The following is a 17,726-nucleotide window of genomic DNA, read 5'->3' as shown; positions in this document are numbered from 1 at the left end:
GTTTTATTTAGTCTTCCATATCTCTCATTGTATGATGAAATTATTAAGTTAAATACTTATAGTGAACACATTCAAATAGTAATGTAAATTGAACATAAATATTTGATCAATACCTGGACAACTGGAACGGTGCCAATTGCCATTAACATTTCAAGTATTCAAGTATGAAAAATAGATTTGGCAACCATAATATAGTCTTAACTAAATAATTAGTGTAGTGTGGCACATTGCATATTCTGGCTTCACAAAGCACCACCAGCTTTGGTCGACAATTCAAAATGATGAAGAAACTATGAAGCTGATTTTTGTTTCTTTTATGAAGTGTCGATTATGGAGGGTAGAGGTAAGAAGAATCATCTGTGTATATGAAAAAGTGACGCCACAGTAGCAGCAGGGTAAATCATTAAGGGTGTGTTCCGATATGCAATGCGAGCACTGCACAGTGCTACCACTAGAAAAATTCGTTCCGTTATGGACTGCCAGTATACTGCCGCAGTACCCTAGGGAAATATATGACGTCATAAATCGCCGCCATTTTCTACTGTGAGCACTGGCACTTTCGATGTAAGGTACTCGCAGTACTTTGATCACGAGTTTAATAAACAATACCTACAGTTTAATCCCAAATATTTTTAATTTGATAGTTTTTTTAATGAACTAGATATCTTTTATACACTCATTTGAATGCTGCGTCAAAACATGCGGCTGACAGTATTCGGGATTGCGTTCCGTTTTATATAGTAACCAGTATAACTGGCTATAAAAGAACGGCTTCACGGTATACTAAATTGACGTCACACTGTACAGTGGTCGCAGTGCATTCCGGAAAACATACCCTAAAAGAAGCGTGAAATTTAAAATAATACTAATGAATATATAATTACTACATTTACCATACTTCATACGATACCTTGTGCCCACACCAGCGCCATCGTGGAAGTATTTTGAACTGTAATTAACAGCATAAGCTGGACACTTCTCCTGAGATGATTCGCTCTACCCTCCATAGTGTCGATGAAGTAGAGTTTAAACATATTTTAATACTAAATGTCACATGTCACCAGTTGTACAAGTTGACATATAAAGCAATATTAGATCAGCGCACATTGTATACAACGAAGTGGTACAAGACCCAAAAATTAGAATAAATGAATTTATCAGGAAGATTTAAGGGGTTAAATAATTTTATCTACACCCATGGTTTAAATCCTCTATTAAAGATTATAAAACAACCATTAAACACCCAATGTTCTAATATCCACATCATCCAAACGGATGATGTTATGTTGTACTGAATTTCATAATAACACTCCTTTGTTTTTTTTTTCGATCCCTTCATGCGCAGTTTCAACAAGACAGCCACATTCTTATTACTCGATGCGTGGTGTCTAATAATTTCAAAAAAAGAACATTTCCTTTAACACATGTTCCGCTCTACCTGAACGCCGCGCCCCGAAAAAAAAGTATGTTTATCTACACCCATGCTTCAAATTCTCTATTAAAGATTCTGAAACAGTTAGCTTGTTACCAACATTAAAACACCCAATGTTCTAATAACCATTACATCATCCAAACGAGTGTTGTAATGTTGCACCGTGGGACTTTCTTTTTATTCCGCGAAATAAAAAATGAACTGAAAGGGCTCCAGTGGTAGGCCGAACAGGTGTCGGCTGCAGACTGGAAAAAGTGTTTCGGAAATTGGTTTAAACGCATGAGTCTATGTATAGAAGCTGGTGGAGAGTAGGTACTGAAAGAATATTTAGTAAAATTATTTATCTACACCCATGCTTTAAATCCTCTATTAAAGATTCTGAAACAGTTAGCTTGTTACCAACATTGAAACACCAAATGTTCTAATAACCACTACATCATCCAAACGAGTGTTGTAATGTTGTACTGAATTTCATAACAATACTCCTATGTTTTTTTTGCGATCCCTTCATGAGCAAAGAGTTTCAACAGACAGCCACATTCTTATTGCTCGATGCGTGGTATCTGTATGAATTTCAAAAAAAGAACATTTTCGTTTACGCGCGTTCCACACTACCAGAACGTCGCGCGCCGTAAAAAAAAAGTAGGTTATTCGAATCCCCGCCATTTTTCTTCGATACTTTTATTGTTTTGTTTACAAAAAATGAGCAATTCATTTTAAACGCTGTAAAAGCACATTATATTCGAGTGAATTTTAGCTATTGCATTATACAAAATGTAAATTACTACTAAAATAAATAATTGTTTCAATACTTAGTATATATGCATATAATCAGTACTTAATGATATTAGGTTACTACTAGGACTGGCTTTTTTAGTGTTAGCAGTAGGCTAACTGTTGCAGAATCTTTTAAAGAGGATTCATATTCTGGGTGTAGATAAAGTCTTGTATGCAACTGTTGATAATTAGGTATTAAAACACTTATGTGATACTATTACCACCCACATTCGTGTTTTAATAAGTGGTTTATTACACAACAGTTGCATAATTAACTATTTATCTTGAAGTTGGAAACCCTTTTTATCTTGTGTAAAATTTTCATAGTTATTTTTTCTGTATTCTCGATCAGTAGGTATAAAATTTATTTCAAGAGTGCAATGCTCTCTTCAAAAGGTATTCGAGTCTTGGAGGGACAAAAATGAGAGCTATTTATTCGTTTATGAACAAATGTTGCCGATAGGTACGATGAGCAACAGGTGTGCCTGCTTTGTCCTGAGAAAGATTATGACCATTTCATAAAAAATGTTTTTTTTCTTTTTTTATGAAAATAAGGAACTAGACGAGCAGGATGTTCAGCTGAAGGTAATTGATACGCCCTGCCCATTACAATGCAGTGCCGCTCAGGTTTCTTGAAAAGTCCAAAAATTCTGAGCGTAACTACAATGATTGCGCTCGCCACCTTGAGACGTAAGATGCTAAGTCTCATTTGACCAGTAAAATCACTAGCTACAGCGCCTTTCAAACTGAAACAGTAATGCTTACACATTACTGCTTCACGGCAGAAATAGGTCATAGTTTTGGTACCCATAAGGGTAAGCCACTGGTAAAATCTTATCTGCTACTTGTTGCATCACAAATCCAGTTAAATAACAGAGCAAAAAAAAAATCTATAATGTCTTTACTGTAAACTCTATTTACGTCTGCACGGACAGACTGTATGTCGTGTGGGGTCCGTGACACACTGTTCACCGGAGGTCAAAGCGCGGCCGCCGGGGGCGACGCGGCCACCCTCAGGCGGCGCTCCTCGTCCTTATCCAGCGCACGCTTCATGTCGAAGTAGTTCTGCTTGACGCAGGCCAGCTCCTGCTGCACTCGCTCCAGCTCCAGCCGCAGGTCCGACACCTGCTTCTCACGCATGCTCAGCTCTGGAACACGTCACGATTAACATTTAACTAAACTGCGCTTTCCAAGTCTTCGAGCTCGAATTTTATTTATACTTTTGTGGCTCCCGCAATCTATTCGAGAACTACACTATAGATAAAACCACTCGTAGAATGTTAATGTAATCGCAGGACAAGCGGGTACCCCGCCGCCCCTGCTGCTGACCTAAAGGTACCAAGTGTAATAAATACCCTTCCAAAATCGGCAAGTGTCATATGACACTACACTAGTTTTTTCCAGATACACCTTTCCAGAAGGTGCCGTATGGCACAGTACGCCCTGACAAATTTCTAACCTTTATTTTGCATGGTCTCATAGGTTGTTTCGATAGCTTTCTTATACATTCACTCAAATCATCCTAATTATAAACAATCTATTAATACAATTGGATGTAGAAAATTGCATCTTCCCGTATAATGTTGAGATATAATCGAGCTCTGTCTAACCGAAAGTAATCGTTTAATTATTATCTTTTGTCAGAGAACTCTCGAGAGAATCTTACAAATTCCCCATTAGTAGGCCGCTTTTTCTAATAATCACTGGAACATAGTTTTTTACACTTTGACAAAATGTAAAGTAGCTACACCTCACTAACTTTGTAATCGGAGTCCGACCTTAAACTGATGCTGCTCAGCAACTCAAACATGTCTGAATTTACTTATTTTTAATACATATTGTTCGACTCGAGCAAAAATGTCTGGGACTAATAAGGTTTCCTATAGAGTCGCTGGTTTTTGGCTCGTTTAATGAATGTATTTATTTGTACTTGCAATCAACCAAGAATCATGTGGAAAGAAGTAAAATGCCCTCCACTATCCTTTGAACACTCCCACGCCACTCAGGTGGCGCAGCAGCTCAAACGGTCCTGATTCTGATCGCAAGCTTGCAAAGTTTGTATGAATGATAACGTAAGACACCAGCATTGAACGTCAAAACTGGTTGAGAGTCACGAACAGGTGACCGGTACGCCCGTTTGTCCTCCTATTCCAGAAAAAAAAAGCGCGAATTGTGTCATGGGCCAGCGGAGCACGTACAACTACCCTCATGATATAAAATAATAACCCCTAATAAAATCAGCAAGTACGGTACACACATATTTTTCTTAAAGGATATTAAATATGATATTCACCGGCGAGTAGGCACTTCATCTTGTTCGTTCTCTGGGCGAGTGCGCGCTGCGTTTTGTTCAGTGTTTGCTGTGGAACGATTGTGACAATTTAGGTTTGGTCATACATACACGTAGGAGTGGGAGGCTCCTTTGCACAGGATGCCGGTAAAATTATGGGTACCACAACCGCGCCTATTTCTGCCGTGAAGCAGTAATGTGTACCCAAACATGGTTGTGTTTCGGTCAGAAGGGCGCCGCAGCAATTTTTAGATTTTTCTAGAATCCTGAGTGGCACCGCATTGTAATAGGCAGGGCGTTTCAATTACCATTAGCTGAACATCCTGCTCGTCTTGTCATAAAAAAAATAAAAAAAACACATACCTATATATATAATAGCCTCCTCTAATGTAAAACTCAAATGAGATACAAGAGTAATTTGTAAATTAATTTATATTTTTATTTCGAAGCAAATGTCATAATAAATCAAAATTTAAAGTACTCATTCATTAGTGTGTATGTTAAATGTGTTTTTATATGTATTTGCAAGATGGGCTACCTACCATAGGTACACATGTAGCCGTCCAGGGGCGAAGCGACCGACGCTCAAGTTAACTTAGCACGACGACGGTCACAATAGGATCCTACCTACCTTCAATAGGGCGTCATATCTACAGAGCGCTTCACTACACCGTGGAATGGTTTCTTAGGCAACAAGTGTATTGTTATAAAGACAGTGACAGCGAGACTAGGTACTGCTATGGGGCTAGAAGGGCTCGGCAGCGACTGACCTGTATCTCTGGGCTGGGCTGCAATGCCAGCATGTCCTTGACCGCGCTGTACAGGTTCCTGGTTTCCTTGAGCTCGCGATCCTTCAGAACCAGCATCTCACTCTGTGCCAACACCTTTCTGTGATGTTAATTAATATGTAATCATAAGTCAGCAGCCAACAGTAATGAACTAGTATTACACAATCTGAAAAGTATCAAATAACTAAAAGTTTAATTTTGTATTCAATTACAAATAACAGTATTTTATTAATATTAAAGGTAAAGTTTTGCATAAGAGGTGTATATACAATCAATCTGAAAGAAAACAAATACAAAAGCGGTAAACAAAAAACAATTATATCATCCACGTAGACAAATTTTTCCATAAAAATGTTCATAAAATGAAAACTACTGGGCCAAACTATGTAAAATTTTTATGAGACCATTTGGCATCTATTCCGCAAAGAAGAAATACGTAAATCGGATCATAAATCTCCGAGTACGATTACTCTTACTTAGTACACCGATGTGTACATACATAAAAAATACCGATTGAATTGAGAACCTTCTTCTTTTTTGAAGTCGGTAAAAAAATTCATGAACGATTCGGGACTCGGACCCGCGAGTTGGGGTTGAGCAGGTTATCTATCAACTGTGAAGTAGATCCTGTAGATGAAGTTGACACAACCAGAGAGTTGTACAAGACATACTATACAAGATTTATAAACGATACATCACTCCAACTGCTGGCACAGTGGAAGAGCAACTCGCACGGAACGCGAGAGGTCGCGGGTTCGAGTTCCGGACCTTTTGGGCAGAAGGAAGGTAATAGCAATAGTCCTGTAGTTTGCCGGATTCAAAATCAACTTTTATTTGGATCGGATGGACAAGGGCTGACTTCCATGAGGTTCGCCTAAATACATCGATACACGCGTCCAGACTCGCTAACCCAGCTGTGAATATATGCTGGTGTAGAAAATGCTCTACTTACACGGGGTTGAGCAAGTCAACTAAATTCAAAATGGAGGTAACAAAATGGACATATGTATGTAATATTGGTGAAATTGCACAATATTTGGATGTTACCTGTTTTAGAAATGGCGGTAGGAGAGTTCCCTAAGGAAGAGAAGTCTTCCTGTTTCATTGTGTTCCATCGAATGCGACGTAGCTTATAAATGAATGGTAAATCATTTAAAAACACATAACTTTGTTTCTTGTTTTACAATTACAACGATTTCGAGTCTCACAACACATTGTATGCTCCTATTCCTGTGATATAATCGTAGACGAGAATATATTTCTGACTCGCCTGTGAATTGTTTTTATTTACGACATGATTAATATTGAACTGCATGCTATTTCAAATTCAAATATTTTTATTTAAAATAGGATGTGACATCAGTTATTGAACGTCAAAAACACTACCACCCATTCCAAACCGAATGCCTCAGACCTGAGAAGAATTGGCGCAACAAACTCCAAAACGTCCAAAGAAATATGCTTACAAACTATTAATAATAATAATTAAACTTATTATTTAATAGCCAGAGGGCGGTCGCTCCATTCCCAATCTGTGGTATAATCTAGAAAGTCATTTATGTTTTAGTAACCTTTACCACACAAACGTTTTTTAACAATTCTTTTGAATAACGTAATACTTTTGTTTTGAACATTTTCTGGGATCTTGTTGTAAAAGCATATACATCGCCCCACAAAAGACTTACTTACTCGGCTTAGCCGAGTAATAGGCATTATAAGCTTTTATATTATTTTATCTACACCCATGCTTTAAATCCTCTATTAAAGATTCTGAAACAGTTAGCTTATTGCCAACATTAAAACACCCAATGTTCTAATAACCATTACATCACCCAAAAGAGTGTTGTAATGTTGTACTGAATTTCATAACAACACTCCTATGTTTTTTTGGATAAAAATAATTCATGCGCAAAGAGTTTCAACATACAGCCACATTGTTATTGCTCGATGCGTGATATCTGTATGAATTTCAAAAAAAGAACATTTTCGTTTACGCCCGCTCCACACTCCCAGAACGTCGCGCGCCGTAAAAAAAGGAGTTATTCGAATCCCCGCCATTTTTCTTCGATATTTTTATTGTTTTGTTTACAAAAAATGAGCGATTTATTTTAAACGCTGAAAAAGAACATTATATTCGAGTGAATTTTAATTATTGCACTATACAAAATGTAAATTACTACTAAAATAAATAATTGTTTCATTAATACTTATTTTATTTGTATATAATCAGTAACGAATGATATTAGGTTACTACTAGGACTGGTGTTTTAATGTTAGCAGTAAGCTAACTGTTCCAGAATCTTTTAGAGGATTCATATTCTGAGTGTAGATAAAGTCTTGTTTTTTTTTATATGAGAGGTGGTAAACGGGCAAGAGGCTCACGGGATGGGGAGAGGTGAGGCAACCGCCCATGGACATCCGCAACAACAGGTGTGTCAAGAAATGCGTTGCCGGCCTTTAAGGTGGGAGTATGCTTTTTTCTTGAAGGTCCCTAAGTCGTATCTGTTCGGGAAGACTGCTGCCGGTAGTTGATTCCACAAAGTGGCTGTGCGAGGCAAGAAATTTCGAAGAAAACGCGCGGTTGTGGAATGCCAGACGTCTACGTGATGCGGATGGTACTTTGCACGTAATGTCCGATGGTGGAATTCGGCCGCTGGAATCAACCCGAACAGCTCCTCTGAGCACTCCCCGTGATAAATGCGGTAGAAGATGCAGAGAGAACCCACATCTCTACGCAATGCTAGAGAATCAAGCCGATCGGAGATGACTTGATCGTCGATGATTCGAGCCGCTCTTCGTTGTATGCGGTCAAATGGAAGAAGCTGGTACTGGGGAGCACCCGCCCAGAGGTGAGAACAGTACTCCATGTGAGGCCGAATTTGCGCCTTATAAAGTTGCAGGCGGTGGCTTTTAGTGAAGTACTGTCTCGCCTTACTGAGTACACCAAGCTTTTTAGAGGCCAGTTTGGCCTTCTCTTCCAAGTGACCACGGAACTGAACGTCGCTCGATATATCGACGCCAAGTATGCCAATACAGGCTGTGGCAGTTAGAGGAGTGATCTCGAATCGAGGGGATACGATAAAGGGAGACTTTTTAGTGGTGAACGCACAAACTTGTGTCTTCTTGGGGTGGAATTGGACTAAATTTTGTCGGCCCCAAAAAAAAAACAGCGTAGGGGATAGCACACAGCCTTGCGGGACACCAGAGTTTATGGGTTTTAAGTCGGAGCATGCACCGTTGATAACAACCTTGATGCTCCGATCAGCCAAAAAGCTAGTGCTAACTAACCCATTTGCACAACTTCTCGGGAAGCCCATAGGATGGCAGTTTCGCTATAAGCGCTTTATGCCACACCCGACCAAAGGCCTTCGCTATGTCCAAACTCACCGCCAACGCCTCTCCCTTCGACTCAACCGCTTGCGCCCATTTATGGGTGAGGTACGCAAGAAGACCACCAGCTGAGCGACCCTGGCAAACCGTACTGGCAGTCGCTGATCAGCTGGTGCCCCTCTAGGTATCCCAAGAGCTGGCGGTTGATGATCGACTCCATTACTTTGGAGAAAATGGAGGTAATGGCAATGGGGCGGTAGTTGGACGGATCTGAGCGTACACCTTTCTTAGGGATCGGGTGCACTAAAGCCGCCTTCCATAATTTCGGGACTACGCCTGATGAGTAGGAGAGCCGGAAAAGACGGGTAAGGACCGGCGCCAGTTCCGGAGCACATGTCCGCAGCACTATCGGGGGAATGCCATCGGGCCCGCTCGATTTGTGAATGTCCAAGGTGAGAAGCGCCTTAAGCACGGCACCATGCCGGATTTTTACCTCCGGCATATATGAATCGCACTGCGGAATATGCGGTGGTGGTGCACCTTGGTCATCCAGAGTCGAGTTGGACGCGAAGAAGGAGGCCAGGAGATCAGCTTTCTCTTTCGCGTCATGGGCCAGCGAGACATCATCCCTGTGCAGTGGCGGAATGGCTGGCTGGCAGAAGTTTCCTTGGACAGCCTTGGCGAGCGACCAGAACGCACGAGTTCCCGAGGGAAGGCGTGCAAGTCTCTCGCCAATTCTGCCAATGTGCTTCGACTTCGCGTCAGCAATAACTCCTTTGAAGGACCTGGAGGCATGATTGAAGTGTTTTTTAAGTTCGCTGGAATTCACATCCTTAGATACCACCGCATTGACCCAAGCCTGATAGCACTCCTGCTTTCGGCGAGAGGGCATTTTGCAGGAGCGGTCAAACCATGGTTGGGATCTGCCACCGATAGGCACAGAGGAGGATGGAATGAAGAGTTCCATACCTTGCAGTACCACATCAGCAACAGCATCAGCAGCGGCATCTGGATCTCCCAGTAAAAAACAGATCTGCCTCCACGGGTAGGATGCAAAAAAGCACCGCATCTCGTCCCACTCTGCTGACCTATAGTGCCACATGCGGCGACAGCCTAAGAAGCGGGGCCGTGTTGGGCGCGTGATCGGCACAGTGCTCTGGATCTGGCAGTGGTCCGACGATCCCAGAGGAGGGTCAACGGAAACTAGGTAGCCGTCCAGATGTGAGGTCAACAGAAGGTCCAACAGTGAAGGTGTATGATCTTGCACATCTGGGATTCGCGTTGGTGCAATAACCAGTTGCGTCAGACCATATGCTAAGGCGAAGTCGTGAACAGATCTCCCTGCATGATCGGTGGTACGTGAGCCTAGCCATTCGGCGTGGTGGGCGTTAAAATCGCCAAGAAACACGATCTCTGCAGTGGGGATCTGCTCCAACACGGAATCTGTAGCCATTTGGATGTGTTCGAGGAGCCGGTCAGTCTCTGCGTTACCGCTATGGGACCTATACAGGCATGCGTAGATTCGCGGATGGTCATCGCAGTCTACACGCAGCCAGATGATGGATAGGTCCTGTCCTTCCAAGAAAACTCAGGCGTCGAGAACAGACATCCTCCCTGACGTAAACGCACACGCCAGCCCGTGGTATAAAGGAGTGTTCCAAATTATACCCCGGGTAGGAAAGGTAAGATGAATCAGCCAGGGAGGATATCTGTGTCTCGGTTAAAAAGAGCAGGGCCGGCTTCGCCGTCTCCAGGTGAAAGTGGACGGCATTTAAATTTGAGCGAAGCCCCCTGATGTTGCAAAAGTCCACAGCGAGTGTGGAGGAGGGTGGTTTGAGCCTCCTGCTCTGTTTGCCCCGAGTCAGCGCAGATTTGCCCCCTCCAGAATAGGCGGGGCAGCCTGGGCAACCACTGTTAGGTACAGGCCCTAATTGTGGACGCCCAAGGACGGATTCTCCAGGGCTGCATAGCCTGGTACCGTCCTGGAGTAGTCTCGTTTTAGTCCGTGCTGCCATTTGTATTTGGGAGGGGGGGTGTAGGCCTCCGGATACCCCACTCACCGGACGAAACACAGCGGCATAGCCGCTATTTCACGCCGGTTTCGAGTGGGGGAGTGGTATTTCTCCGGGCGTGCCGGCCCAATTCGGTTGTGTCCGTGAGGACCCAACATGGCACTACCACTCCTAAAACTCCTACCTCTTGTATGCTACTGTTGACAATTAGGTATTAAAACACTCATGTGATACTATTATTACACTCGGCTTCGCCTCGTGAGATAAATCCACATTCGTGTATTAGTACCCCTTATTACACAACAGCTGCATAAATAACTAGTATCGTAGAACACGAGCTTTAGGGATATGCCATACTTCTGTGTGAGGCGCAGCTTGTGCGTGAGGTGCACGCTCTCGGGGTCGGTGCCCTGCAGCTTCCTCCAGCGGTGCACGTTCAGAGGCGTCTCCAGGGCCTCCTCCAGGGCTCGCACGCGCAGCCGCTCGCGCCCCACCTCACGCTCCAGGTTGAACACCTGCGCAGAACATGGCGTGGATCACCATTGAACTAATAACAAGGTTCAAATAAAACACTTTTAAAGGATTAAAAATTGTAACTGTTTTTATGGGGACACGAGATCTGGAAAGGTATTGAAACGTCGGGTTAACTAAAATAAAAATGAAACTTTTACGCAAAAATCGAATGTAAAAACAGTTACAATTACACGCGTTTTAATCCTTTAAAAGTGTTTTATTTAAATGTGTAACACTCGCGTTGTACAAAGAGAATTCTACTTACGGTTCGAGAGGTACGCGAGGACACATCTCATCCTGGTGGAGGAATAGGGAATATAGGAGGAATAATTCGAATTTCTAAAATATATTCAAACATGATCGTAGATGCTATAGCCAACTGATATTTTTAATTCCTCAAAATAATTCCACTTTATGCCTTAAAAAAATATTTAAAATTTAAATGATCGCGCCAGAAAAAGATCGCCATGATCGTGACGTCATAATAACATAAAAAAAGAAACGTCAAAAATGCAGTGCAGTCCTTAAATATTTTTAAAAATAAAAAATTACCTTCTAGGTGTGTTGCTAAAAATTTAATTTTTTTCTGCTATAGTGACGTCACAAAATGGTGGACGGCGTTTTCGGTCACGTGACATACAGATAATAAAAGTATGATTTTAATTTTGAAAATATAAAGAATTCTCATTTTTTTATAACATATTAATATTGAATGCGTATTTGTTGAGTAAGTAACTCTTTAAATAACAAATTTTCATAATTTAATTTTAATAGATGAAACTGGCTTATTCAGTTGAAAATTTTACACTACGAACTATGGTAAAAATTGTCCCATTAACAGAATTTGTAAGAATTACAATGAAGTTTTTTCGAATATCGACATTCATAATCTTAATAAAAAGAAATGTATAAATATGAATGAATACAGTACATACGAAAAATGTTACTGGAGCAATATAAAACGAACAAACACATAATCACACGCACATATACATAAACACATACTACACGCACACATACACATCCAAACATAATATAAACACTATAACATATCTAATAATCTTAATATATATAAATTACGTGACACGTTGTTTGTCCTCGATGGACTCCTAACCTAATGAACGGATTTTAATGGGGATTACTTCATGGAGTGCAGTTTGGTCCAACTTGAGAGATAGGATAGTTTGTATTTCGATTTGGGACCCATAATTATTTTTATTTTCAATATTTGTTTTGTATGGACATATTTTCTATGAGAGAATTTAATGACGCACGGTTTGACAGTTCCGCTGTGAAACAATTTAACAATAGGGAGCATATTTTACGAAATAATTCTTGATGTTTTGAAATATTATTGGCCAAATTTCTATAAAAGAGTATTTTTTTTATTATATACAGGACAACGTCTGTCGAGTCAGCTAGTAGTATATATTACATTCGCATTCATACATACGTTTATTTTTCTTATAATGTTTCTAAACTATACATATTTTTTTATTAAAGTAAATTAAGTTGAAATTCATAAGTTGATTTCTTTGTTTGTATGTTAAAGTAATTTAAGTTGTATATCCATTAATTTCTGTTTATATAGAGACCTGTAATTGGCTGTTATATGTACACTAATTTTTAAGGCTCATTTGTAATATTTATGCTGTTGGTCTTTTCAATGAATAAGTAAATATTATTTTACCTCTAGCCTTAAGTCCGTCATGTTCTCTATCCCCTTTGACAGCAAGTTCTTCTCCTTCCTCAGTCTGATGATCTCCAGTCTGAGCAGTCTGATGTCTTCTACTCGCTGTTCGTATTGACGTTCACCTACAAGCAGGATGTACTGTTTTCAATGTTATGATATTGTTACTAATTTGTGTTGTATTATTGTGTTTCGGTCGCTATCTATCGTCCGCAGCTAGTACGACCAGGGGTTCAAACTTAGTATCCCGTAGCACGAATTATGAGGTAAAAAATATTGAAATTGATAGAGGTTTCTGTCGCTCGCGCCACTGCCGCGGCCCGCTGCGGCTCGTGCGTTGTTTTACCTAACCTAACCAATTTTTATAAATTATAGTTGCTAAATTATAAATAAAATTACAACCTCTAAGCCGGTAAAACGCGTAAATAAAAATTCACGCACCTACGATAGAAACGGAATAAATTTGTACCAGTTCATAAGAGCGGCTCTAAACATTTAGTGGAAAACTATCGTCCCATTTCTATTTTATGCGAAGTAGCAAAGGTTTTTGAACGACTTGTTCATAATGAACTTTATCCTGTTGTCCATAGTACAATTTTAGAGGAGCAACATGGTTTTGTTAAAAAGCGATTTACTATTACCAACCTAATTAATTTCACTTCTCTTCTATTTAATAATATGGACAATAACGTTCAAACAGATGTGATTTATACTGATTTTATGAAGGCATGTGACAAGGTGGACCATGCAATTTTGTTAGGTAAAATTGCTTTTAATGGTATACGTGGTAATTTGTTACGCTGGTTTTCATCTTATATTACAAAAAGAACTCAAAAAGTAGTTATTAATGGATTTAGGTCTGAAAGTATAGATGTCACTTCTGGCGTACCTCAGGGCTCCATACTTGGACCTCTCCTGTTTATTATTTATATTAATGACATAAAGCAGTGTTTTGATAATTGTAAATTTTTACTATATGCTGATGATCTAAAAATATTCAAGTCAATTACAAACCTCAACGATTGTGAGTTAATCCAACAAGACCTAAATAGATTATCTGATTATTGCAGAAAGAATAAATTAACATTAAGCCTACATAAATGTAATTCTATCAACTTTTCAAAAAAAAAAATGCATTATTAATTATAATTATTCTCTTTCTAATGTTACGTTGAGTAAAGTTTTATCTGTTAGGGACCTAGGAGTTATCTTGGATAATAAATTACACTTAAATCTTCATATTGACAAAATTGTTAACACTGCTTTCAAAATGTATGGATTTATCATGAGAACATCCATTGACTTTAAGAAGCCCTATACTTTTTTACATTTATATAAATCCCTTGTACGTTCCCAATTGGAATATGCCGTTCCTATTTGGCACCCTTTTTATAAAAAGTATTACGAAATGATAGAAAATGTCCAACGTAAATTCTTAAGATCCATGAGTTACAGATGCTATAACAATTACAATATGTCGTACGCTGATTTGATAGATAAGTATAAACTACTATCCCTTCAATCAAGGCGCAAACTTCTTCAATGTATGTTTCTGCACGGCATTATACATAGCAAATTTGATTGTACAGAATTGACCAACAAATTAAATTATGTTATTCCTAGAACAGCCCATATCCGAGGACTGTGTAATCGTAAACTTTTTGCAACAGGTAAATTTCGTACTAATGCAGGAATAAGATCACCTCTGCATCAATTAGTTGACAATTACAACAAAGAATTCATTAGTGTTGACATTTTCCATTTATCCGAGAGCCAGTTCAAGTGCCAAATTAAAAAAAAAATACTGGATAATATTTGATTTATTTACATACATTCTTTTAAATACCTACTGAACATCATAAGTACTTTAGGTTAATATCATTGTATATATAGTCATAATTTAGTGTAGATTTGTGTAGATAATTATTTATTTTGTTTTCCTTTTTGTGTTTATTAATTGTTTGATTTCTATAAATTTAATTTACTCCAACTAGCCATAATATTAAGAACATTGTTTATTTCTCTTTAGTTTCAATTAGTATTGTATAAACATTTATTTTTGTACCTAACATTGAATACCTCTAAGTTTTTCATAGCAAGATGTGGATAGCGTATCTGACTACAATTTTATTAGACTTAATTGTTATTTCTTTATGTATCTACTTTGTAAGTTGTAGTTGTTTGCTTTTCCTAATAAAAAAAAAAAAAAAAAAAAAAAGAATAAACATTATAGTAAAATGAAATAAACATTAACGGAAACATAAGAAAAATAACTATGGTTTTTTTTACTGGCTTTACAACTCTGAGATCAAACCATTTTAGTTTAAAAGTTATAATTCATAAAGTTATAATTCATTCATTAGCGTCCCGGCGCCATGACAGCGCTCATCTACAGTTTTATTTACGTGATTTACTAGTTTTAGGTAATTTTAGTTATTTTTTTTGAAAATGGAGCATTACCTTGTAATAAGAGTGGCATCATTATGGACTTAAGCTCTATCAACTACAATATTTTTTACTTCCTTATTCGTGCTACGGGATACTAAGTCCAGCCCCGACCAGGTACCTCTGTGCAGCGTGACCTCCAAGATGCGAATCTTCTCGTAGAGCAGCGACACCTCGTCGTTACGGCGCACCAGCTGCGCGCCAACCACGTCGCGTTCATTCACCAGCCCCTCAAGCTCCTTGGACAGCTTGGCACGCGCCGCATCACTCTCCTGGAGACAAATGTACGATACAGCTTCATCATTTTACAAATTATTTAAAAAAAAACCTTGGCGCGTTTGATAAGAATGAACTAGCTGTCATCTGTCACTAACGTCAGATGTCAGATGTTGACACTTGCGCTTACTCTGATACAACACTTTGGGGTTGTGTAGCGTAACAACTAACATCCACCAGTTCGCTTGAGTCGGCGATCGGTTCGCAACGAATCAGGAGGTCTGCTCGCAAAATCGACAACGATATATTTGGAACGTTACGATAATACTCCGAATATATTGCACCTACCCTACTCTAACAAATGTTCGTATTCAGTATCGTTTAACGTAACCATAGACTAATATTTTGATTTTTTTACGATGTTAGAGTGAATGAAATATGCGCAAACCTTGAAAAACTAAATATTATCTGTGCTATGTCACTGTTAAGTATCAAAAGTGAAAAAATAATTTAGGCGCTAAGGACCATGCCAGACTCTGCACGACCAATTTGCATCATTTACACAAAATGTTAATATTCAAAAATTATGTAATGAATATAATATGGCCATTTAATATTGAATAAATAATACAAAACTTGCGGATAGTAAAATGTAAAAAACAGTAACTCAACCCTTCTCGTCGACTTCCTATTTCTCAGGCGGCCATTTGCACTATTTTCTACGCATAAACGATCAACAAAATGACTTAAATTACTTGGCAGCAAAAAATTATGTTGAATAGTAAATCACATATAAATATTTTAATAATATTTATTAAGTATGTATATTGTATGGCAAATATATCTATACAACTTGAAACGATAATAGCAACGACAGCCTAGAAGGTGTCGTTGAGATTATCGTAAAAGTGACGTTTGATTATTTGTCATATTCGAATATTCGTCTCTGACATTTTCAACTAAGAGTAGGGTTAGGACCGTTAATATCGATAAATGTTTCGTTCGTTCAATCATCGTTTCGACATTGAATACGATGTACCTAAGAATAGGTTTCGACACGAATACTGCCACGATATATCGAATATCGATTTTAGGAGTAGGCGCCCAGTGCGCTACGTGTTTGGTGGAGTGTCAACCGATTCAGTGTCTTTTTTATTTTGTCGATTATCAAATTATCAAGTCTACGCTATATTACCTGTTTAATAATTGATTAAAGAATATTAATATCGTTCATCTACATGATGTGTTTTATTCTCCCCGCCCTGTCTAAGATTAAGATGGTGTCTTCGGATACTAAGATTATCTCTGATTTATCTACAAATGTAATATGTAATGTTATGCAAAAAAATACTCAAACATGAAATTGGAATTAGGTAAGGTAGTTGTGAGTTGCACCTGCAGGATCCTGTTGAGGCGCGCCTCCTCCTGCCGCAGCGCGGTCATGTCGGCCTTCGCCTCCGCCAGCCTGGCGAGCCCCGCCTGCACCTCGGAGCGGAGCTGCTCGTTCTTCTTGTGGCACTTGCTGAGCGCTCCCTCGCACGACTTGAGCCCGCTCTCCTTGCCGCTTATGTCCTCTTTCAGTTGCTCGATTTGGTACGCCAGCATCTGTCATCGATTAACACAGTTATTTGAAGTAGAGAAATAATAGTATTACAGTTTTGCACATAATTATTGTAAAATTTTATTAAATAATATTATGTATATAACGCACTTGTTGGTATGTCAGAGGTCCTCACTCCTCTGATAATATGTCAACCCGCCCGCGCACCATCAGAAGCCAAATGGTGAGATGTTTTGGCGCCAAACCCGGTGCGGCCACTTGAAACGTGATACCCACTTGTGTTTATAATACTCGAGGTATCATTATGCGGTATATGTTACGGATTGCTAGTTAAACAAGCTTGGTTATTGTGAATAAAAAACGTGATTTATGATAGATTCGTGCTGTGAATGACGCCACTCTTTCAGTGTTGTACGAGAAATTGACTATCTTGCTAAACGTGTGATTATAAAAGTATTACAATTAAATTCTTCGTATTATTTTTACTATTGGACACGTTATAATATGATCTCATGATTGCTTTAAAAAAAAATATCTAAATAAAATTTCACAAAATAATGTTTCCGTTGTATGCTAAGCAAAAATGGCCACCGCCAACTAAAGCTAAATAAATACATTTTGTCTTCAAAAGCGTTGTGCTATTTTGAATGGCTCTTAGAACCAAGAGCAATT

At 39.0% G+C, this 17,726-nt stretch overlaps 1 protein-coding gene across 1 annotated transcript in view; it reads right to left on the bottom strand.

Annotated features, from left to right (window-relative positions):
- Positions 1 to 9: 9 nt before the first annotated feature.
- LOC126977230 (cilia- and flagella-associated protein 58-like) overlaps positions 10 to 17,726 on the bottom strand; it is a 34,128-nt gene continuing 16,411 nt past the window's right edge. Inside the window, exons 13-19 of the mRNA XM_050825957.1 lie at positions 16,889 to 17,098; positions 15,399 to 15,549; positions 12,833 to 12,957; positions 10,987 to 11,144; positions 5,270 to 5,387; positions 4,503 to 4,569; positions 10 to 3,357 (exon numbers count right to left, since the gene is read on the bottom strand). Coding sequence (XP_050681914.1) covers positions 3,188 to 3,357; positions 4,503 to 4,569; positions 5,270 to 5,387; positions 10,987 to 11,144; positions 12,833 to 12,957; positions 15,399 to 15,549; positions 16,889 to 17,098 — 999 coding nt within the window. The 3' untranslated portion in view covers positions 10 to 3,187. The remainder of the gene's footprint in view (positions 3,358 to 4,502; positions 4,570 to 5,269; positions 5,388 to 10,986; positions 11,145 to 12,832; positions 12,958 to 15,398; positions 15,550 to 16,888; positions 17,099 to 17,726) is intronic.

This window comes from Leptidea sinapis, chromosome 44, assembly GCF_905404315.1.
Source record: "Leptidea sinapis chromosome 44, ilLepSina1.1, whole genome shotgun sequence".
NCBI classification, from domain to species: domain Eukaryota; kingdom Metazoa; phylum Arthropoda; class Insecta; order Lepidoptera; family Pieridae; genus Leptidea; species Leptidea sinapis.
The sequence above is the reverse complement of the archived record's forward strand: the minus strand, read 5'-3'. Positions and strand labels throughout refer to the sequence as shown.